At 50.4% G+C, this 22107-nt stretch overlaps 1 protein-coding gene across 8 annotated transcripts in view; it reads left to right on the forward strand.

The window, feature by feature from the left end:
• The window catches only part of CADM1 (cell adhesion molecule 1), a 132926-nt gene that overhangs the window by 101672 nt on the left and 9147 nt on the right, over positions 1–22107 (forward strand). For 3 of the 8 annotated variants that reach the window (XM_058041443.1, XM_058041445.1, XM_058041446.1), the window contains exons 6-9: positions 1144–1243; positions 3985–4157; positions 7568–7639; positions 17046–17078. In XM_058041443.1, coding sequence (XP_057897426.1) covers positions 1144–1243; positions 3985–4157; positions 7568–7639; positions 17046–17078 — 378 coding nt within the window. The remainder of the gene's footprint in view (positions 1–1143; positions 1244–3984; positions 4158–7567; positions 7640–17045; positions 17079–22107) is intronic. The other 5 variants (XM_058041444.1, XM_058041447.1, XM_058041449.1 and 2 more) reach the window with 3 other exon arrangements.

A 22107-nucleotide genomic window follows, 5' to 3' on the forward strand; every position in this document is an offset into this window, starting at 1 on the left:
GATGTGCAGGGGATTTATTTGCTGCATTACACCAGGTGAACTTGTCCTCCCCTGTTCCTTGTGCAGAGCTGTTGCCACTCCAGGGCACACCAAAGCTGCCCCACGTCCTGTGGGACTGGGACTTGTCCCCTCAGCCGGTGACACCCCAAGGTGCTGCCAGCACCCCCAGCCCACAGGGACACCCCAGCTCCAGAGCTGCAGGAAGCATCTGTAACAGGGATTAGCTGATGACATGTTGTGGTAGAGTCATCTCGGGAGAGGATTTACTTGTGTAGCTTATTCCATTACTGAAAATTATGAGAGTTTAAATTGGTTAAATCCTGACACGCAGGTTTTTTTTCCTAATCTCTATTATTCCATAGGAGGCATGTTAATGAGTTAAACGCAGTTAATAAAATGCAGCCAGCCAATATTTTGGGTAGCAGTTACTCTCAAAGGAAATAGAAACATTTAAATGGTTTCAACCTTTATGCATACTGATTTTTTTCCTTCCTTTGTTCCTTACAGTTGAGTAAATTCCTGAAAAATATCTATGGCTTAATGGCACTTGTAGCCTTGAATTGATTTCCTGCACTGATAATGTTTTAGCTACAGCTCAGATTGCGTTTTTAATCTCTGTTTCAGTCATGGGAGGTAATGAATTTTTTAATTGTGGACTCTAGGTTTGTGGCTTGGCTCTTTTTTTCCTGCAGGGTCTTACTAAAGTGTTGTTGAGTTGGCTCCCTAACTATCCATGCTTTAATTCTCTGTTTATTGTAGGATTTAGAGGAGCTTCATCCGGATGAAGTGCAGCCTCCTGTTGTTTACAGAGGCAGCGGTGGCTGTGGCTCTGTTTGTGTCTCTAACCAGCATCTCTTGTCCAGCCCAGTTGGCACTCGTGGACCTGGGGGCTGTGGTGCAGGAGTCGCTGATACCCCACAGAACCCTTCCATCGTGGGCACCACGGGTCTCTCCAGCTTCCCCTCAGCACGATGGCAGAGCAGTTCCTTTTAGCTGGAGGAGCTCCTTTTAGGGAGGAGCCGTGCACCAGGAGCCCTTCCAGGGCAGCGCGGGGCCGTGGGGACTCGCGGTGCCACCCGCCCCAAGCGGGCACGGGTTAGGGTTAGGGTTAGGGGCTCACCTGCCGTGTTTTGTGTCCTGCAGATAAGCCTCAAGTGCGGGTGTCTCAGAATTACCCCTTGCAAGGCCTGACGCGAGAAGGGGAGCCGCTGGAGCTGACGTGCACCGCCTTTGGAAAGCCACAGTAAGTTGGGCCCTTCCCAGGGTGGGCCGGTGGTGACGGGACGCTGCGCGGCCGCTGTTGTGTTGCCATTCTCTGCTGTGAAGACAGTGTCCCAGAGGGAAGGACAGAGACGCCTCCTGCACCCAGACAGCTGCTGGCCTTGCATGTATTGCTGTGCACCTCATGGCCAAGGAATTTCCACTGGAAGGCTCCCAGGAGAGCTCCTCCTGGCCACCATGCAGCAGCCTTCGGGTGCAGCAGGACAAGGCTCCCGACTGGACACCTCTTCCCCCAGGGAATGGCTGGGGTGGCATTAATCTGCAGTTAATCGTGGGTTTGGTTAATCTGCAAGAGCAAGGCTGGGGAGTTGTGGCTCCTGGAGGTGCCAGTGCACGGACACCACCCAGCACCACAGCACTGGCCCTTGGGGAAGTGTGATGGATCCCCAGGTAAGGCAGTCCATCCTTCTGCTCGTACTGACTGTGTGATGGTTTTGCTCCCCCTTGGTGCCTCGTGTGGTTTTTATAGAATACCAGTTTTATTCTCTCTCCTCTTCTTGCCAAGCCCTTGAGGCTTTCTTAGGCAGTTGAAGAAATTTATGCATCAGGAAAATCCTGGCAAGGGAGGGTAGATTTTCTCACACTTTCATTGCTGTTCTAATTTAAGTTTTGTCGGCTTTATTTTTTTTTTTTCCAAAATACTTTCTCTTCCACTTGGATTTATGGCTGTCAAGTATTTACTATCCTTCCTTATTTTCCTCATGTCCATGAGATTTCTGCAAACATCCCTGAGATCTGTCAGTGCCTCCCTGGCAGCGTGCCCAGGGCTGGGCGTGGGGAGCTGGAGCCCGTCCAGCTGGGCGCTGTGGGCAGGGCAGGCACCAGGGGCTGCCCTCATCCTCCGGCTAGCCTGCATCCCCATCCACAGTATTTCTTGATTCCCAAAGTCCTTGCTTGGTTCCCAGTTTGTTCTGCTGGGCGCGAGGCCAGTCCCTTCCCGTGCATCAGAGGCTGGCACGTCCCTGCTGAATTCTGAATCCCGTTTAGTAGCGATTCCCTGCTCAGAGCCTGCCAAGCCCCTCTGCATTCCCGCTCCCCCGGGTACCTGCAGCGCCTCCCATTTGCTGTCACCTGGGAATCTAATGAACAGGCTTCTCTGCATTTTCTCCTTGCAGGCTATGAGTAAGACACTCCCATGTTAAATAGGACAGACACATCTCCCTGGCAGCTCGCTGCTGCACGTTTCGTGGTGCTGGTGATGTGCTGGGAATTGGCTTCTCTAGGTCACTTCACCTGGGTCTCCCAAAGCTAAGAAAACACACAGTAAAATAATGAGCTGGGTTTGGCTCCATCTTTTTAAGAGAAAGAGGTTTCATGAAATCTTTTACAGGGGTTTTAGATGAAGGGGGAGGTTTCTCCAGTTAAGCAAAGTAATTTCTCTGCAAAATTTGGCAGCATAAATATTGGGGGAAGGAAGCTCAGAGGGAAAAAAGACTAGAGAGGATAAATTTCTATTTGGTATTAATACAGATATTTTGTTAGATTAGACACAACCCCCTAAAACTATGACAGAAGTGGGAAGATGCTGAAATGGTCACTTGTGAGGCATCCAGGGACACTTGTCAGAGCAGCAGCTACTGTGTCGTGTACCAGCTGGGGACTCCACAGCACAAAGAGCCCCTCAAAAACTGTACCCAGGAGCATTCAAACCCTTCCCACCCCTACTGAAGTTAAACTGCATTGGGGCTGTCTCAGGAGCTCCTGCTGCCCACACTGTGCCTTGTGTGCTGATTCCATGGCAGCAAGGGACAGAGCACCAAGCCCATGCCCAAAACCAGTCAGCCAATGCCCAGCTGAGTTTGCTTGGTGCTGGATCCATGGCTGGGGTGTTGAAGCATCAGGAGCTTCTGCACCGTGGCTGTCATGTACTGTTTGTACCCAGGGAAGAGCCTGAGCCCTGGGATGCCTCCAGCAGCATGAGGCAGGCAGGAGCCGGGCAGGCTGAGCAGGGCTGTGCTGCAGGAAACTCCCCTTTAACAGGAGTTGAGTGGCCTGAACAGTGCTGGAATTTTCTTGTTAAGAAAGAGCTGATCTGTCCCCTCACTGCTGCTTAAAGGCCTAATGATAAGAGATGCTAAACACCCCACAAAGTGAAAAGACCCTTCCCAAAGCCCTTCAGCACTTCGAATCTTTACCATCTCTAACACCCCAGGCTCATTTCATCCCCTGAATGCCGCAGACCCCTGCCCACGTGGGTTCCATCAGTGTGGGGTGCAGGAGGGGCTGCCAGGCGGGCTGGGGGCAGGAGAGGGGCTGGAACTCCCTCAGTGCACAGCACAGCCCCTGCCGAGGTCACCGGGGCCCTGGCAGCCTGTGGAAGGGTTCAAACTTGACAAAACCTTGCTTGTTCTGCTGTGCAGCTCTGCCCTCAGAGCACCCCGTGGATCAACACTGAGTCTGTAGCCTCAGAGCTTTCAGGTTTGCTGAGTAAGCGAATGATTAACCACTAATGAACTTTCTTCCTGCTTGCATTAGTGTTTTCAGAAAATTTAAGCTCTGGATACAGTTTCCTGTTGGGTTTAAATAAATTTAAATTGAGGAAGCCCTACAGCATCTGGGCTTGAGTAGTGCAAAAAAGTATGTGTTGTTTCTTTACAGTTTTTCTTGGTTTGGGCTTTCTGTCTGTGGATGAACTTTTGAAGATGCCATCTTGACCATAGGAAAATAGTAATGTGACTGTTTCTTTTTCTCCCTCCTCTGTAGGCCTACGGACATGAGGTGGTTAAGAGTAGATGATGAGATGCCTCAACACGTTGTAGTGTCTGGTTCAAACCTTCTCATTAGTAACCTAAACAAAACAGATAATGGTACATACCGCTGTGAGGCTTCCAACGCGGTGGGGAAATCACATGCGGATTACATGCTGTTTGTATACGGTACGTGAGAAAAACCACCGTTCTTCTAGACTCCTTTACACCTGATTGCACCATGCCCTGCTCGGGAAGCTGTGACAGAACTTTACATTTGCTCGATGCCAGGTCTGCAGGCGGCTCCTGAGCCCAGCGCTGTGCTGGGCTGGCAGGGGCTGGGGAGGCGCTGGGTGCTGCGGGGCGCTCGGCGTGGGCATCGGGCGCAGAGCCTGTGCCAGCTCTGGGAGCTCCCAAGTGAAGCCGAAGGGAAGCCAGAGCAGGGGCGTGGGGAGAACTGTGCGGTTCTCCTTGGGCTTGTCACTGATTTCTGTCCTTCTGGTAACGCCTCCTCCAGAGGCCTCAGCAATGGTCCGAGGGGTTCTGAGCCTTTCCCTAGCCAGTTAATCAGGCAGTGTCCCCAAATAATTACAAACCAGTAAATAAACGGGAGGAATGAGGTGCCCTCAGCCTGTCTGTGCGGCTGGGCAGACACTAAAACATGCCTCAGCATCTTTTAAAGCGCTGTTAAGTACCTGCTTTAATTCTTCCTTTCCTCTGTGCTACTTTGGCATTGCTGTGAGCCTCATGCTCCTGCCTTGAGGTGTTGCATGGAATGGAGATTCAGGAGACACTGGCAGAGCAATCCCCCAGTTAATGATGAGCTGCTCCTTGGGCTGCATATTTAAACTCTCAGTCAAGGGCGGTTGTGTGTGGCTGGGCTGAGTTCCTGGTGGGTCTTGGTCATTTCTGACCTGAACAATGCTACAGTTCCACTCAGGTGGGACAGAAACTTGGTCTGAAGTTTGTTCCATGCAACAGCCACCTGAAGCTCTGCAGTCTGAGCTCTCTGGTAGTTGATCCAGTCAAAGAGTGGAGAGCCTCCCATGCCTCTCCAAATGCCAGCTCTGCAGGAGTGGTTTTAAGCCCAGTCTTAGAAACTCACCTAAAGACTCAAGGTAGTGACAGCTTTGAGCTTATACAGAACTCATGTACCCCATCATATAGGTAATTTTTCTAGTGCCTCTCGCTCCACAAGACTCCAATTTACAAAATGAAGTCAGATAGGCATTTATGATTGGTAATTTGCATGCTCACTATGTAAAAAGCCCGCTTGTTTACATCAGTGTTGAAAGAAACAGCCAGTGTTGCAGAGAGCAGAGCAGTTGGAACAGGACACAGGCAGTTCCCCACGAGATGGAAATCATGAAAGCTGCTGCCATAAAGCAGCTGTGGGGTGGGTGCAGTTCTGTGCACCCATCCTGGGCCAAGGCAGGGCTGGGGGCACCTCCCCAGCATTACTGCCCTGAGGTTTAGAGCTGGTGGGGAATCTCACATAATTACTCTGCATTTTGCATGTGAGCGAGAACAGACAGTGCTAGACTTCCTTGGGGTTGCTTCCTCTCGGGATTAAATCCCCAGGAGGAGAGCCAGGATAGCATTACTTGGAAGGAGATGCAGGTTCCCAGGGGATGGGGACTGTGGGTTCCAGCTTAGGCATCTGGCAGATGTGTGTCCGTGTAGAGGAGGGCTGCTCATGGGCACAGGAGGGTTTTACACACCCCATCACCCCCAGTGCTGCACGTTTGGGACCATCCTGCTGGGCCATCCACTCTGGACAGCACAGGGAATCCTTTTAGCCCTTGATTTTAAAGGGAGGAGTGCAGAGTGGATGGGCTGTGGCCATCAGTGAAGCCTCCTGGCGCAGAGCTGCTGCTGCTGAGGGCAGGTTCAGCATGGGGGTCTCAGCCCCTCAGTGGTGGGGCACCTACACCTCTGGCCCGTGGCTCCTTTCACGCCAAACCAGCCTGTTCCCTGCAGCATTGGGGCAGTGCCATTGCAAGGGACATCCCTGCAGGCCCGGGGTTTGATGTGGCTCCAGCAGCTGAGCTGTGCCAGCTCCTCCCCAGCTGCCCACGTGGGATGGGGGTGTATCATCACATGGACACACGCTGGACACACGCTCATTTCTAAAGTTCATTTTATGCTTTTTGTCCCCGTGGGCGTGGGCAGGTACATTGCTAGAAACCTCCAGCTCCATTAGCACTCCAGATTTTTTGGGGTTTTTTTTGGTTTTATGGAGGAAAAGCCCATGGCACAGCCAGACCAGGCTGGTCAGTGTGAGTCTGGGGGCCTCCCCAAGCATTGGGAGGATCCCCACTCTCCCAGGATACGTGTGGGTCAGCAGTGAGAGAGAAGCCCAGGGGCTGAGATCCTTGGGATGCAGAGGAGAGACAGTGACTGCTCACAGCACAGCAAACTATGGGGTGATGTTCCTTAACTCTTGGGAAGTTGGATGGAATATAATAATGGTGCAGTATATAATTAAAGTTCAGATATCTTAATTAGGGGATCCAAGGGAGCTCGCTCAGAGATAAAAGAGTAGCAGATGTGTTAGTGAGGAACAGCTGACGTGCTACGGAGGAAACCTAAAATCAAAAGCCCATGAAAGGTTTCATGCTCTATTATTGCCAAATGAATCCGTAGTTCAAAGTCTTTCTGACTACTAAGTGCATTCAGTTTGATCATCTGGGCATTGATACATATTTTTTCTTTTACATCTTCTCATATCTACCTTCTCCTGCCCGATAGTTTTGATAAGGATGTGTCCCTGTGTGTAACATCAATCCCGTGACGAGCAGCAGGGTTTGAATCTCAACAGGTCCAGTCCATCTGAGAAATGGTCACAGAGAGAAACATCTCATTAACGATGCCCTAGTAGCAAAAACAAGAGTGTGCAACTGAAATTGTCAGAAAAATATTGATTTTTTTTTTTTTTTAATTAAAAGATCTTGGTGGAATTCCTCATACATGGACATTGATATTCAGCAATGGTGTTGTTCATTTCTCTGTATCCCTCACCACCTTTGAAGTAGTTTTTAACATCCTGCTGCCGTGTGTTTATAGAGGAAGAGCAGAGAGGTTCAGGGCCCTGGGAAGACAGTGAGATCTGTTGGTGTGCTGTTAATGCTCGGGCTGTGAAGCACAGCAGGGCCTCTCACACAACCCTCCCACCCGGGTTTGCAAATGCATCCGTAGGCAACCACCAAAGCACCACCGTGTCTCTCCTTGTATGTGCAAACTGGTCTTTTTGTTGTGGAAAGCGTGCAGTTTATTTTCCTTATGCCTCTCCCATTCCATTCTCTCTCTCATTGACTAATTTATGCTGGGTTTTATTTATTTTTTTTAGCACTGTAGAAGGCAGAAAGGGGGGAGAGGCTGGGGCCAGGTTCTCCAGCCTGGGTAAGCGTGGGCGGAGGATCTGGCCCCGCTGTCCCTGCTGGGCTCCCCCCTGGGATTTAGCCAGGGAGGGGTCCCCATCCCCATGCTGCTTCTTAGCATCCTTGTTTTCCTCTGATCACAATTGACCGCTGTTGTGTTCTGCTTGTTTTTTTTCTTAATTTGCTTTTTTATTATTTTCCTTTTTATATTTTATCCAGATCCCCCCACAACTATCCCTCCTCCCACAACAACCACCACCACTACCACCACCATCCCTACCACCATCACAGGTATGGTACCTTCATAACCATTGGAAATGTCCTGAATGTTTATTGTCTTTTATGTATATAAGCAGAGCATGAAGCCTGGGGAAAAACAACAAACCAATCACTTGCAGTATTTTTTTTTTCCCCCTCAAATACGCCCACCCACAGCACGAGCCCTGGTCCGGCAGCTTGGCGTGTCAGACAGTCCTTGCTGTGGGTGTGGGCGTTCCTGAAATGTGGGAATTGCCACGGCAGGAAAAGTGATTCATTCAGTTACTGGTGGCCAGCACTGGGTACTTCACATGCAGGTGCCAAAAGCCTCAGAGCTCCCTTAGCACGGGCAGTCGTTTCAGCCTCCGTCCCGTCAGTACCAATTCCTGAGCAATTTATAGAAAGTTTGGTCTCTGGCAGTTCAATTCGCCTGATGTGCCTCAAGATGCTTTTTCTCATGCCAAGATGTTGGTATTTCTTTGTGATAAGCTTCTCCCTCCCTCTCCCAGAAAAGGGAATTCCACCAGTTGTTTTTATTGTGTGAATGCCATCCATAGGCCCCTTCTTGAGGAGCTGCCTTTCAGCTTGTGAGATTTTCCGTGTCTTGCGAGAAAAGATGAATAAAAACAACCAGCAAGATCATGACACCTCTGTGACACATCCTCATACCTCCTCACAGACCTGACTCACCAGGAAAACCCTCCTGATTTATTTGTAACCATTCGCATTGTCATTTCTCTGACCTTTCCTATTCCAACCGCTGCTTTTGCTTTTGCTTGCTGCTTTTTGTGGGTTTTGGTTTTGTTTGTTTGTTTTTTTTTTTTTATTTGAGGCAGAGGTGACAAACGGCAGGTGAGGATGGACCATTGAATAGCTAATGGCACAACGTTTACTGTTGCTGTAAAGCACCCCTTGTGTAAATGCCTTCACGTTTTATTTGCTTTTATGACGCTGCTCAGCTGACTCTCACCACCCTGCCCAGGGCGTTCCGTGGCTTCTTTTCCTCCCGAGGTTTTTGCAGCCAAGGCCGGCCCCGCTGGCACGGACGCGCCGGCGAAGCCTCTCTGCACCACCAGCAGCAGCACCAGCAGCCTGCCAGCCCTCGCCGTGCTCTGCTTCCTCCCTGCAGGTGCCTGCCGCGCCCCGGGCACCCGTTCCGGGCTGCCTCTCCCTCCTGCCCTGGCGTTGCTTCCTGGCCTTAACCCGCTTTTGTTTCAGAGGAGGTTTGAGGCTTTCCCGCAGCCTCCCTGATGGCTGTTGGCAGAGAAGCTCGGCCGTGCCCCACGGGCTGTACCTGGACGTGCTCGCAGGTTTCTTTCTCTGACGGTAATTGCTCGTGCTTCCAGTGAGTTTTGGAAGGCTGAATGGACCCATGTGTCTTGATGCTTGGATAACACCTTCAGTTGATCTTGGTGCCTGCAAACCTTAATGACTGGGACTGTTTTGTTTTTGGGAGCTGGGTTGTTATCGGCCTGTCGTTTTAGGGATTGCCCCAGCACTGCCCTCCAAAGCTGGTGCTGTGTCAGGTCCCACAGCAGTGCTTGGTTCTTCCCAATGAACAGCAGCTTGGTTGTTTGCTGTCCTGCTGCAGCTTGGCTGTGGATGCTCGGTAGCCTTTGGGCTTTCCTTCACACAGCTTTCCAGGTTTTTTATACTAAAAATAAGGGGAGAGATGATTCTTGCAGTCGGAAATGGCCGTGTCATCAGCCTGGCAGAGGTCCCTTGGGGTAAGGAGCACGTCGCTGTCCAGCATTGCTCTCTCACCTTGGTTTGCAGTGGTGGAGGATCTCAGACTCTGGTGGCACAACCCAGTGGGTCTCCATTGCCTCCTTGGTGCTTTTCTGTGTTGCCTTTGAACTGCTGAGGAGGCTGGAACAGTAATGATGTGATATTGCTCCCTGATTCCAGCAGTTCCTGCTCACGATTTGTTGGAAGAAGATTTACTAATGCTGATAAGGGAAATGACTATTTTCTTCCCTGGCACTGAGTCTTATTGACATGTGTCTCACCATGCTGTGCCCATGAGTTCAGTGTGCTTTTCCCACCCAGAGCAGCCGAGGCTTCTCCTCCCTCTGTCGTGCAGAGATCTCTGTGTGTGTGTGTCCTCTCCAGTCAGCGCTCAGGAGTGTGGAGCCACACCAGCTTCTGCCCTTCAGTAGTTAAGAGACTTTGTGGCTGGAAAAAATTAGGTCAAATTAACATAATCTCTAGAATTACATAGCAGAGTAGTGTTGGAACACTTTTCAAAGCCTTGAGAGACACCTGATACCTTAATTCCCAAATGCTCCAGCGTTCTTCCTGTCTGACAGAGGAGAGCTGGGAGAGAGCAGGGTGTTCTCTGAGCTGCTGGCAATCCAGGCATCTGGAGCCAGCCCAGTGGAATCCAGTCCTTAGGATGAGGTGGGTTTGAAATCTGCTTCGTTTTGCTTTTGTCCCCCTACTTTTAGTATAACCCTGACGTAGTTCGTGTCCCCTGGAACCATGGAGTAGTTCTGAAAAACAATTGTCTTGCTTTAATTGAATAAAACACGGGGAAAGAGGCTGCACTGAAGCAGTTTCTAGCAGGTGACCCTAGAAAATTCTGCCCTTGGAGTTGTCCTTTTGATTTATTGGTTCAGGGAGTTTCTGGGGGAGCTCTTGGAAAGCTGACCTGATGCTTTCTCCAGCGAAGGACAAGCTGAGCAGTGAAGTTTCCAGACACCACGACCTTTAGAGCTTTCCCTCTGTCACTTCAGTGTAGGTGCTTGAAAAGATTTCCTGCGTGACAGCTTGATCTTTTCCACGTATCCTGCAGCAGCATTGATATTCCAGCCATCCTTTGGTGTTTCAGCCCTTATCACTGCCGAGCCCTTTTTTATCAGTTAAATTGTCCTTGTGGCTTTCTTCATTAAGATGTACAATACGATACAGCAGAGCAAACAGCATCATTTGAATTGCCCTGGAGTGGCTCCTGGAAATGCTGGGCTCGGGCAGCCATCGTTTCCTGGGAAATAAAGGTCCTTAATCACAGCCCAGCCCTCACCTCGGGTTCCCCTGGCTGTGCCAGCCTCCCCAGGCACTGGCACACCCCCTCCCAGGACCAGGGTGCCATTCAGAGCTGCACATTGCATGTCCCACTCTCTCTCCACAGGTGGAATTGCACAGGTGTCTTGGCAGCGGTTTTGGTGAGCACCTGGGGGTGACACGTGCAGGTTGCCAGTGTTGCCAGCCCTGCAGGTGATGCTGCTCTGTAAAGGCACTGCTCTCCATCCTCAGCAGCAGGCTGGGGGCTCCTGATGTCCCCCCCAGAATGCCCATTTAGAGCATATTTTAAATCCCACTAGTCCCTTGGAGTAGCAGGTCTGGGTGGAGGTGTCTGTGTATTTCAGAGGGCTGTGACATTGCAGGCAGTGATTTTCACTTGAGAATTCCCAGAGCTGTTCCAGCCCCTTCAGTGAATGCGTGTGGAAAGGACCAAGCCCATCCTGTGGAAACGGGAACAGGAGTTCCTTCCTGAGGCTCAGGATCTGGATGAGCCAGGAGCCAGCTCTCTTTGGCTTGGAGGAGTGCAGGAACCAGTGAGTTGTGGAGCTGAGAATTGATGCCGAGTTGGAGTATCAGCTCTCAAGCAGGGGCACGTGGTGGTGGAGCTCTCCTGTCACCCACAGGGCAGGCACTGTCTCCTGAGAAGCACACCTTTGTGTCATCCCAGCTGCTTTAAAAATAATGGCACGTGGAAATGTGAACTTTGGGAGCAAAAATAAGCTGCAGGTTTTCAGAGCATTTCACATGTCGAAAATTTATTTTATCCTCAGTAGGAGTTTGTCCTTTCCTAATTACAGCCGGTGGTGTGAGAAGCTGCAGTTGCAGGGGTGTATTCCAGCAGTAATCCCAGTGGCTGGTGGGCAGGCAGAATGCAGTCCCAGTCATCCTGTTCTCAGGTTTCCTTGTTCTGGGTCTGTGGGAGGCAGAGAGGCAGAGTGAGGATGTTTAAAGCCCAGACTGTGTGCTGGCAGGATGGTGACGTGGGCTCAGGTACGGCCACGTCTGCCTGGGACTGCTGCAGGTGCTGACCTGATCGTGGAATTTGATTACAAAACACGTTTATTCCGCAGTCAGCTCGGAGTGGCCGGCGTCAGCGTGGCTGCCTGGACTCTGTCACAGTCTCTGGCATTTCTGGGGGTGTGGAGGTGCCCACGCTGCCCACGGGAGATGAGCAGGAGCAGGAGGCTCCCGGTCTGCTCTCGGCATTCCCAGCCTGGTGTTGAGCTGTGACGTGCTCGGCTGCTTGGTGCCGCTGGGCAGGGACGCAGCCCAGGGATTTGTTCCCCCAAATTATTTATTATTTAACTTCTGCTTTCTCTTGAAGGTTCTGCCTGTCCCTGGTAAAATGTCAAGTTAATTTAAAGATGATTCTTCGCCTTTCTGACATTTTCATCCAGGATGTGTCTGCATTAAAGGGGCTAAAGGCAGAGCTGACAGGCCTGGGACAGAAAATAAAATGAAATAAAATTCACTCTTTCAGTCCCATGTCCAGCCAGTAGCAGGCAGGACCTGTCATACGTGGCCTTACTTTTGGTGTACATAAGCAGTGCACAAACCATCATTTTGCTGAGCAGAACCGTGGGTTGTGTGCAAGCTTGGGCTTGAAACCAAACCCAAATCCTCCCAAATCTGTGTGGAGAAACATGCAAAAGCGTGGCTGGAGCCACTGTGCTAATTTCAGACTATTTTTGTTCTGGTCACACACAACATCCATACAGATTGTGATGATTTTTGTGAAACATCTGGTCTGCTAATCAAGCTGTCCCCAGGGCCCATCACAGGGCACTCGGTGCCAACCTGGAGCCCTGTACAGAGCAGATCAGGGGCTCAGGAATGCAGGGGACATCTCCATCCGACCTTGGAGGAGTGTGTGGTGAGGGAGAGGATGGCTGAGCTGAAGGAGGGGACGGATGGGTCTCTGCTCTCAGGTGTGTGAGCCCCATCACCCCATTGCTGTGGGATGTGACACCTGTGCTGGTGTCCCGCAGAAGTTTCATCCAGAGGAACACTGGCAGGGTTGTGCAGGCGTTTTCATCGGCCCCAAGGAGCTGAACCAAAGCAGGATCCGTGTGCAGTGCTGCATGCTGTCCCTCAGGCTGCTCGAGGCAGCAGCGTGCAGGAACTCACCCTCGCCCCGGTCAGTGCATGTGAAGCAGTCTGGAAAATCGGGAAGAATAAGAGCTCCACGCGTCAGGGATCAGATTGGCTTTTGGTTTCAGTTCAGAAAGCAATTTAAAAAGCAATATATTGAATGGATATCTATACTTGCTAAAGCCTCTTTAAATTTAAAAGGCAGCAGCGTGTTTTGCCGTGATTTTGCGGATGTGCTGCTGTGATTCTGTGTGTGCTCCTCAGCCCAGCACCAGGTACCTCTGCGAGGCTGCAGCACTGCGGCTGCAGCATTCAACCAGGGGAATTTAATTTTGCTGCTGGGGTTTTAATATTCCTCCATCGTGCTTGTTCTGTTTGAGGCTGCGGACTAATTACGGCCAAGTTTAAAGGGCCTGGTCTGTCACACTCTGCAAACAGTTTGAAGTTGGAGAGAATCCATTTGAGAAAACGAGGAGGCTCAGCAGTGGAGCTCATAACTCTGAGAAATGTGGCCCAGCTGCCTCCATGCAGTAATTTTATAAATATGTGTGTGTATATGTGTGTGTGCCCTTGCGTAGCTGCCTAATGGGGTGGTAAGTGCCTCGAGCTTGGGTGTCATATGAGTTGTCCTAGCTGGCAGATATTTATTTCTTACAGCCAGTGCTACACAGAAATCCCAATAAAGTGAAATTTGCAGCTTTGTAGAAGCCAATGGTTACTCCTTTGGGTACCTTCTATAACTATAAACCTGGCCTCTGAGGAGCTTTTGTACATGAAGATTTTGGAAGGCCTTGACATTGCTCTGCTTTTCCTGAACAGTGTGTTTAGTTCTTTTCCTGATTGGCATTGGGAAGAGAAGCCTTGATATTAAGGTAGAAAATCCCAGGTCTGTTTGGTTATGTGATTTCCATGTTCTCTTGGCTTTGCTGCACTGAGTAAACTGGCCCCTTCTTCATCACCAGCTTTCCATTTTAAATGATAGCCATCAGCTTTGGGTGATGGTGTAGCATGTTGATGGCCTGGGACCAGAACGGTGCTTTTTGCTGATGGCAGAGCCTTTCCTTGGCTTTGATCAACATTAGCTAAATCAGGAGTGTATCAAAGACTTCTTGTTGGTCAGCATTTGAGAAGAGATGGTTTTTGTTGCAGGACATGGGGCAGAAGGCTGATTTCTGGGGTGCTGTGTGCCTGCTCTGACATGGAAGTGTGGCTGTTCTTGAAAGTAAAGCAGAAGCTGGGGGCACAACCTCAGGATTCAGAAAAGCCCCTTTGAAGTTAGCCAGTCCAGCCTGAAGTTACAGGTTGTGTGAGCAGCAGCATTGCAGGGCTGGGGTGTCCCTTCCCAGGTGTCCCTTCCTGGGTGTCCATTCCCAGGTGTCCCTTCCTGGGTGTCCCTTCCCTGGTGTCCATTCCTAGAGTGTTCCTTCCCAGGTGTCCCTTCCTGGGTGTCCCTTCCCAGGTGTCCCTTCTGGGTGTCCATTCCCAGGTGTCCCTTCCTGGGTGTCCCTTCCCTGGTGTCCATTCCTAGAGTGTCCCTTCCCAGGTGTCCCTTCCCACGTGTCCATTCCCAGGTGTCCCTTCCCAGGTGTCCCTTCCTGGGGTGTCCCTTCCAGGTGTCCATTCCCAGGTGTCCCTTCCTGGGGTGTCCCTTCCAGGTGTCCATTCCCAGGTGTCCATTCCCGGGTGTCCCTTCCCAGGTGTCCCTTCCCACGTGTCCATTCCCAGGTGTCCCTTCCTGGGGTGTCCCTTCCGGGTGTCCCTTCCCAGGTGTCCATTCCCAGGTGTCCCTTCCCAGGTGTCCATTCCCAGGTGTCCCTTTCCAGGTGTCCCTTCCTGGGGTGTCCCTTCCAGGTGTCCCTTCCCAGGTGTCCCTTCCGGGTGTCCCTTCCGGGTGTCCATTCCCAGGTGTCCCTTCCCACGTGTCCATTCCCAGGTGTCCCTTCCCACGTGTCCCTTCCCACGTGTCCATTCCCAGGTGTCCCTTCCCAGGTGTCCCTTCCTGGGGTGTCCATTCCCAGGTGTCCCCTCCAGGTGTCCCTTCCCAGGTGTCCCTTCCCAGGTGTCCCTTCCCGGGTGTCCCTTCCCACGTGTCCCTTCCCACGTGTCCATTCCCAGGTGTCCATTCCCAGGTGTCCCTTCCCAGGTGAGGAGCGGCAGTGGCGGGGCCGGGACACACCTGGATTTACAGGAATGCCCTGATCTGGTACCAAAGCAGCAGTGACAGCTTTCTCTCCTCTGCCACGTGGTGATGTAGAACCACACCAGTGTCAGCACGTTCGTGTCTCTAGCAGGGGTCCCTCCCTGCAGAGCCCTGGTGTGTGCTGCCCTCCTTCCCACAGAGGACTGGGGCTGGACAGGACTCCCCGAAAGCTCACTCTAAACTTTAACCGGTCTGTGTTTCCTACTGCAACCATCCAAACCATTTGCTAATCATAACTTTGTCATTCCAGCTGCAGCCAACATGTTGTTTGACGTGGATATTTGTTCGCACTTACAACCGCTTGAGAACTTTATTTTGTGTAACCTGTCGGTCTCTGTCCCCGGACGGGGAAGCGAGATGCACTGTCCAGTTTGCACTGTTTCTTGACTAATAATCTCTTCCAGCACATCAATACAAGTTTGCTTCCAGCAGATTCTCTATTTATTGTAAAAGCTGACATAACTTTTTTTATTTCAGGAAGACAGTAAATTGAGACTATTTATAGATGCCAAGATGCTATCTCAGGAATTAATACTCAGTTTTACAACCCCTTCTAAACAATGGCTTCCCCCCCACCTCCACCACCATTTCCCCTTCCACCATTTGCTTGGTTAAAACAAATGGGGATTGCTACCCAAAACCAAAGCAAAGCCCTGCTCTTGGTCTCCTCGTGGCTTTGGAAGGTTTCCCCTGCAGCCCCCAGGGCTCCCGCAGGAGAACAAGGGCTGGCCTCCTTGAGGGTGCCTTAGATTTGGTTGCCAAGATGAGAACAGCCTACATTGGCAGTGGAAACAGGCTAATGATGGCTTGAAAATCTGTTATGCGAATCTTGGTGCAGTTTGTTAAACTGTGCAGGGTTTATTTGTTTTGCTTCCATAATTAAAGCATGTAGACCTTGTATCTGTAAGTATTATGTATTCCTTGTATGATTCTTGTCTTTGCTGCTGCTTCAGGAATTCAGCCCTGGGCTGTCCTCAGCTAAATTGCCAAGACACGGGTCCTGTTGTTTCCACTGCTGCCTCTGCCAGCACAGGGCCCTGTCCCTGGGTCCTGTGCCAGCATGTCACGGGGAAAGGCCGCTGTGAATTGTCTGTCGTGCTGCAAAACCCAAGCTCCAGGCTGCTGTGCAGGCCTCAGGTGCAGCGCTGCTCACCCCCGGTGTTACCCACCCAAACACTGCCCGCCCCAGCCAGGCAGGGCTTGGTCTGGGATTTATTTCAGTTGTGGGGAGCCAGCCCCCTCCAGCCACTGACCCCGGCCACAGAGTGCCTCCAGATGCAAAGCAAACAGCCTCCAACAGCTGAATTAGCCAGTAAATTGGGCAATGTGGTTACATTTGGTTTAGACCTGTTGGTGGAAATAACTGTCAGTAAAAGCCAAAAGATTTGGTCAGTCTTTTAAAACTGCCTGTTGCAAACTCCTGGAGGAGACAAGGCCTCTCTCCATTGGCAAGGCAGTCCTCCCCAGGATATTTCCAGTGAGATGTCGTCCATATGAAGTAGAATCAGCTTCAGACTAACCAGGAAAGAACATCCAGGATATTTTAATTACGCATAGCTGTTCAACCAGCTACCTGCTGCAGCAGAGGGACTGGCAATGTTTGTCCACTGTTGCCAGTTCTAGAACACCTTTTATGCTGATAAAAACGGTTCATGCTGCAGGTGGGAGGCTGGAGGAGAGGCAGGAGCAGACTGTCCCCTGGCCAGGGGTGCTCAGAGAGGCAGTGTTTGAGTGTGTAACAGCGACGTGCCGAGCCTCAGCTCCTCATCCTGCTCTGGAGCTTCTGTTTTGTCCCCACCAACCAAACCGTTGGTGTCGGTGTTCTCCCCTGTCTCCTGTTCCCCTGACTTTGCAACCACCAGTAATTGTTCTGGCAAGGACCTGGAAAAAGAGAAAAATTTACTGTTTTCCTCAGGCTCATAGCTTTTGAACTGGAGGCATGTCTTCTAAACAGTGCAACTCACTTCAAATGCTTTTTGCCTTTCATTTTATTATTGCTTGTCACGCAATGTTCTTTGAAAGCTTGCTCATATATTATCTGTTCCATTTTTTCCATTTTCCCTTTTTTTGCATGCTGTTCCTCCTGTTTCTTCCCTTCCTCCAATCCTCTGTTCCCGTGTGTAGACACAACGGCGACGACAGAACCAGCAGTTCACGGTTGGTATCACATTCCTGTTTATCTTATTTCTCAGCGCTGCTGAGTGGCAAGACAAGCCTGGGAAGGGGAGGCCAAAAAGGGAACTGGAGTCTTCAAGGGAAAACTGTGTTCCGGGTGGACTCATCTCATAAATACAACATGGGTTCTAAGGCTGGAAAGTCTGTCTGCTCTTGTCATTTCTGCTGTGAGCTCCCCAGCTGATCATCCTGGTGCCAGGCACACACAAGCCCCATGGAAATGGCATCTAGGTCCAAGCAATGCCAATTGGTTCTCCAGCCATTGACTGAGAGAATCACTTCACACATGAAAAAGAAATTAAATTTTTTCTTTCTTTAGGGTTTTTGTTTGGTGGGGGTTTTTTGGGTTTTTTTTTTTTTTTTGTTAGATTTTTGAGCATTTTCCTTGGATTTTGAGTTAGTTTTTAAGGCAGAGTATCCAGCGGGTCTGCTGGCACAGGGCAGCACTGGGATTCTGGGAGGCTCCACAGAGGAGCGCTCGCCTCCAAGGTCGGCAGGGAAGTTTGCGTTATTACACTGCAGAAGGAGATGGGGAAAACAAATAGCAACACTTTCCTCTCAGCATAGCAGTCTAGCAAAGTAACCCTTCTCGTCTGCTCGAGGCAGTCTAGCTAACAGCTTGACAGCTTCCTGAGCTCCCTCCATTCCCCGGCGAGCCTACGTACGCTGCAGGCTGGAAGTTGAGCATCCCATTTTTTTTGGCACGAGCTTACTTTTCAGCTGAAGAACCAAAACCTCTGACAATTTTTAATTACAGCTAATCCATGTTGGACTTCGTTGTTCTGGTTTCTTTTGACTCTGATAAATTAGCTGATTTTTTACTGACAGAAATCCCTAGCACAGAGCACCTGTTCTCCTGCCTGCTCCCCTCGAGGCGATGCTTGGGTGAGGTCAGAGGCAGGACTGAGTGAAGCAATAGTTCCATAGCAATGTGCCATATCAAATGGAGGAGCTTACACTTATCCCAAATAACTTACCTACCTGGATGCATTTTCCCACTCGGCATAAAGATCAGAAATCTTGGGGCACACTTGTGTTTTGTCTGTGTGTCAATCCCCCTGTGTGTGTTAGATGTCAAGAGCCATCGTTGCTGATTTTGTAGCTACATGTCTGTGGCTAGATGTTTATCCCTAAATTTGAAAAGGATCAGGTAGCCCCAGTGATGGCACAACTCCCAGCATCCTCTCTGGGTGTTGTTTCTGCATCAGGAAAGGCTCAGTGTAGGCATGTGTTAGACTCTGCAGGGAGGGCAAGCTGGGCAGATGCTCGCTGGCAAACCCTTGCGCCACTTTCAAAGCAATTCCTGATGTCTTTCCTTATTTTTCTTTGTTCTGAGGAAGCCATAAAAAGCCTGTTCTTAACGCGGGGGCTTCCCCCCTCCATGGGGAGGATCAGTGCCAGGGAGGTGGCCAGCTGAAATGACAACCTATCCCAGTCAAACGAGCTGCCACAAACTTTCCTGCCTTAAAACCAGCCAGTTTGTTCTGAATTCCCCCGTGCTTGCCCTTGTGGGGTGCTTTTCCCATGAAGACTCTGGATTTCTTTCCAAGCTTGTGTTGCTGGAGTGTGTATGGAGTATACCAGGTGTTTCTGTATGTTGGCCATTTGTTCTTTCTGATGTCCGATGGGAGTGAGCATGTCTGTGAATGACTAGAAATGCATGGGCATGAATACAGCCAAATGGATTTTCTCCAAAAACGATTTAAAATTAATTGGGGGAAGAAAAAAGAAAATCAACCAACCAAAAAAAAAAAAAAAACAACAAAAAAGCAAAACCAAAAACCAACCCAAAAAAGAGCTTGCTAGCAAAGAAAATGGAATGTAAGGAGCCAGCATAATGCTTCAATCGGGGAAAGAGGGTTTTGAGCCATTGAAAGTTTTGGAGTGTATCCTAGAGGACTGGGGGGAAGGAGTCCTGTGTGTGTGTGCATGTCCCAGCAGTAGCCAAGGCCCTGCCATTCCCGTTTCCTCACGGGATGGAGTTGACGGCAGCGATGCATGAGTGACCTAACGCACGAACGTTGTTAACCCTTTTGTTGAAAAATGAGAGCTTAACTGTGAATTTTCTGATGCACTTTCTCCTTTCTCTGCACTGTTCATTGCCAGAGCTCCAATAACAGCATGGTCATGGCCGGCAGGAAGGCTTGTGCTTCCGCTGCACCCCACGAGCTGGGGTTTCCCAGCCTCAGCCCTCCTCCCTCCCGTGTGCCCCGTGGCGTCAGGGTGCCCGTGGGGCTGGAATCACAGCTCCCACTGCTTGAGCTGGAGGACAGGCAGAACTCGGTGGAGCCGGGAGTGTGACGGCCCGGAGTGTCTGCACCACTCACTCTGGGCAGAAAGCACTTTTTCTGCCGTGCCCTTTCAATTTTCCACCGTGCCCCTCTCCCCACCATAACCAGTGTGCCAGTTTTTAATGCCCTGGCCCCTGTTGGCCCTCAGTGGCCAGGGAGTTCAGCCCTCACAAAGTTCTGGCCTTTGGGGAGCCCCTCAGGTGAGATGCCCAGCTCATGTTTGCCCCCTGTACAAGCAGGACATCTCCAAGCAGCCATGACCTTAAACATACTGACCTTGTGTCCATTTTTTTCCAAATTCTGCCCTTACCCTGTTGTAAGCAGAGAGCTCTAAATGCTCAGAGTGATTCCCCAGGATGTGGGTGCTGCCCACACAGGGCTTTGTGCTTGAGGCCCTGTCCATCCATCTGTCTGCCCAGCAATGGGGGGCTCAGGGCTGCTCCCCCTTCCCCTGGCAAGGCAAGAACCAGGCAATGGTTCAGCAGAGGCAGAATTTCTGCTCATTCCTGTGGAAAGATAGGGTTTTGAGCCATTTGGAAAAGCCTCCTCTGAAGCTGGCAAAGCAGGAAGCCTGGAGTGAAGGTTAAAATAAGGAAAACACCCTGGTCACAAATGAAGAGTGGTAAGAAAATACTTGGCCCATAATGCAGCAGGTAAATTATTTTACAGGCTGGAAATCCTTCCTTGAAGGCCTGTGTGGGTTTTTAATTGTGGCCCTAGCATGCTTGGTACAAGAAGAGGTAGCACTATTGTGTTACACTCTTGTTCCTTTTTCTGATAGCCCTCAGTCCCTGAAAATGCTTGGCTGAAGCCAAAGCCAGGCTGCACCAGAGCACCGGCCACGTGTACATCCTGCCAGGTGCCACAGCAAAGGGCTTTCTGCACTGCCATCGCCAAGCAGCTCTGCCAGTCCCACTGCCTCCTTCTCTCTTGGAAATGCCCTACTTAAAAGTGCAGCTAATAGTGAATGCGCTCCTCAGTCTGTTTTACAGCTCCCATCCTTGGGGCGGTGAATAAAACATCACAGCGCTGCCTGCTCTGCGCAGCGCCGCATGAAACGGAATCCCTAATTGCTTATTTAGGGCCCGAGATGGGAGAGAAATTGGCTTTTCCTGAAGAAGTGGGTGTAGCGTGGGAGCCCACAGGAACCTAAACGTACCCAGGGTGCCCGGTGCTTGTGTGAGCACCTTGTGTGATGCACTCACCGAGCCGGCTCTGCCCGCCGGGGATTTATCATTCCCAGGGAAATGGAGCAGAGTGAAAAGTTCCCTTTCATTTCTGTGACAGCGGCAGCGGCAGGCTTTGAGTTCATCCCCTCAGAAGTGAAAAGAAGGGGCTTTAGTAGCCAGTATGAAAGTTTAATGAGAAAAATCAAGAAGTAATTTACCACCTATTTAAATGCCTCACAACAGGTTTTAACATCGGCCGGTGGCATTTGTGAGTGTCCCAGGTGCAGGGAGAAGCGAAATTGTGGAATTGTTGCAAATTTTATTCTGAAAAGGACTTTTTTTTCCTTCATAAAAAATGCAGCGTTGCCCTTTTTCATCAGTGAGAAAATGTAGTTCCTTGAAAAGGAACTCTCTACAGAATCAATTTTTGGAGAGAGAAAAGTTGAAGGGCTCCTCTGCCAAGTGCAGCTTTGCATGGTCAATGGTTCTGTGAGTCAACTGTCGTATTTATAGATCATTTATAGGAAAAAACCTCCTGAAAATCTGAAAAGGACTCCCTGAAACCCAAGAGTGGCACACAAGCCTATTTCCTGCTATTAATCTAAATGGCTTCCCACTTCAGGAGGTAATACCAACGTAGCTTCCTGATGATTTGATGCATTTAAAAACTAATCACTGAAAATAAGTTTCATTTTTAAAGGGCAGTGTATATATAAAAATACACATATTGCTGCTTTGCAGTGGGGCCAAGTCTGCACATTGACCATACTGCACTCACAGCTTGGCTATTTAACAGAGAGTCAGCTCTGGTAGCAGTCTGAGCTGATGATCCCAGGTTCCCCAGGGATCTCTTCATGGGAATTTTTTTCCTTTGCTCATGCATTTGCTTTTAGTGGCCAGCAGCAAGAGTGAGTCCTGCAAGTCGCAGCCCGCAGGGTAACATTTCCCCAGCCCACATTTCAGTAAGGCTGGGTGGCTCCTGGCCCCGGTTTGCCCTGGCACTGGTGCTGAGATGTCCACCCCTGGAGATGCTCTGCCTGCAGAGCCCAGCACTTCCTCAGACCCCCAGACCAGGCAGCACTAAGGCCCTCACGGACAGTGCTGCCTGTGGTGGCAATGGCCACGTGCCTCCCTGGTTGCTTTAGAGCTTTGAGGACAGATGCTTTTCCCATAAATCCATCACATTTGGGCCAATGAAAAAAAGCCGGTTTGTCCCATATTTTGGCAGAGGACACAGCCCACAGCCTGCAAACAGGCCATGACATGCACTGCGCAATATTCATATTCTGTCATTGGTAAATGTCCTGACTTGTCACCATGACCAAAACTAATTGGATTGGTTGCAAAATTGGAGGCAAGTTTTCCATTGCTCTCTGTATGCAGGACTGAAATCGGCCTGGACTAAATTGGGAAATTGTCCCCAAAAGGCAGAGTGTGGGGCTCTGCATGCTGTTATGATGGTCTCAATACCACGTTCCGTGTGCCAACAGTGTAGAGCGAGGAGCATTTCTGTCTGTAATGAAGGCCACGATTGCACTGGTGTCACACGAT

Source organism: Melospiza georgiana, chromosome 27, assembly GCF_028018845.1.
Source record: "Melospiza georgiana isolate bMelGeo1 chromosome 27, bMelGeo1.pri, whole genome shotgun sequence".
In the NCBI taxonomy this organism is placed as follows: Eukaryota; Metazoa; Chordata; class Aves; order Passeriformes; family Passerellidae; genus Melospiza; species Melospiza georgiana.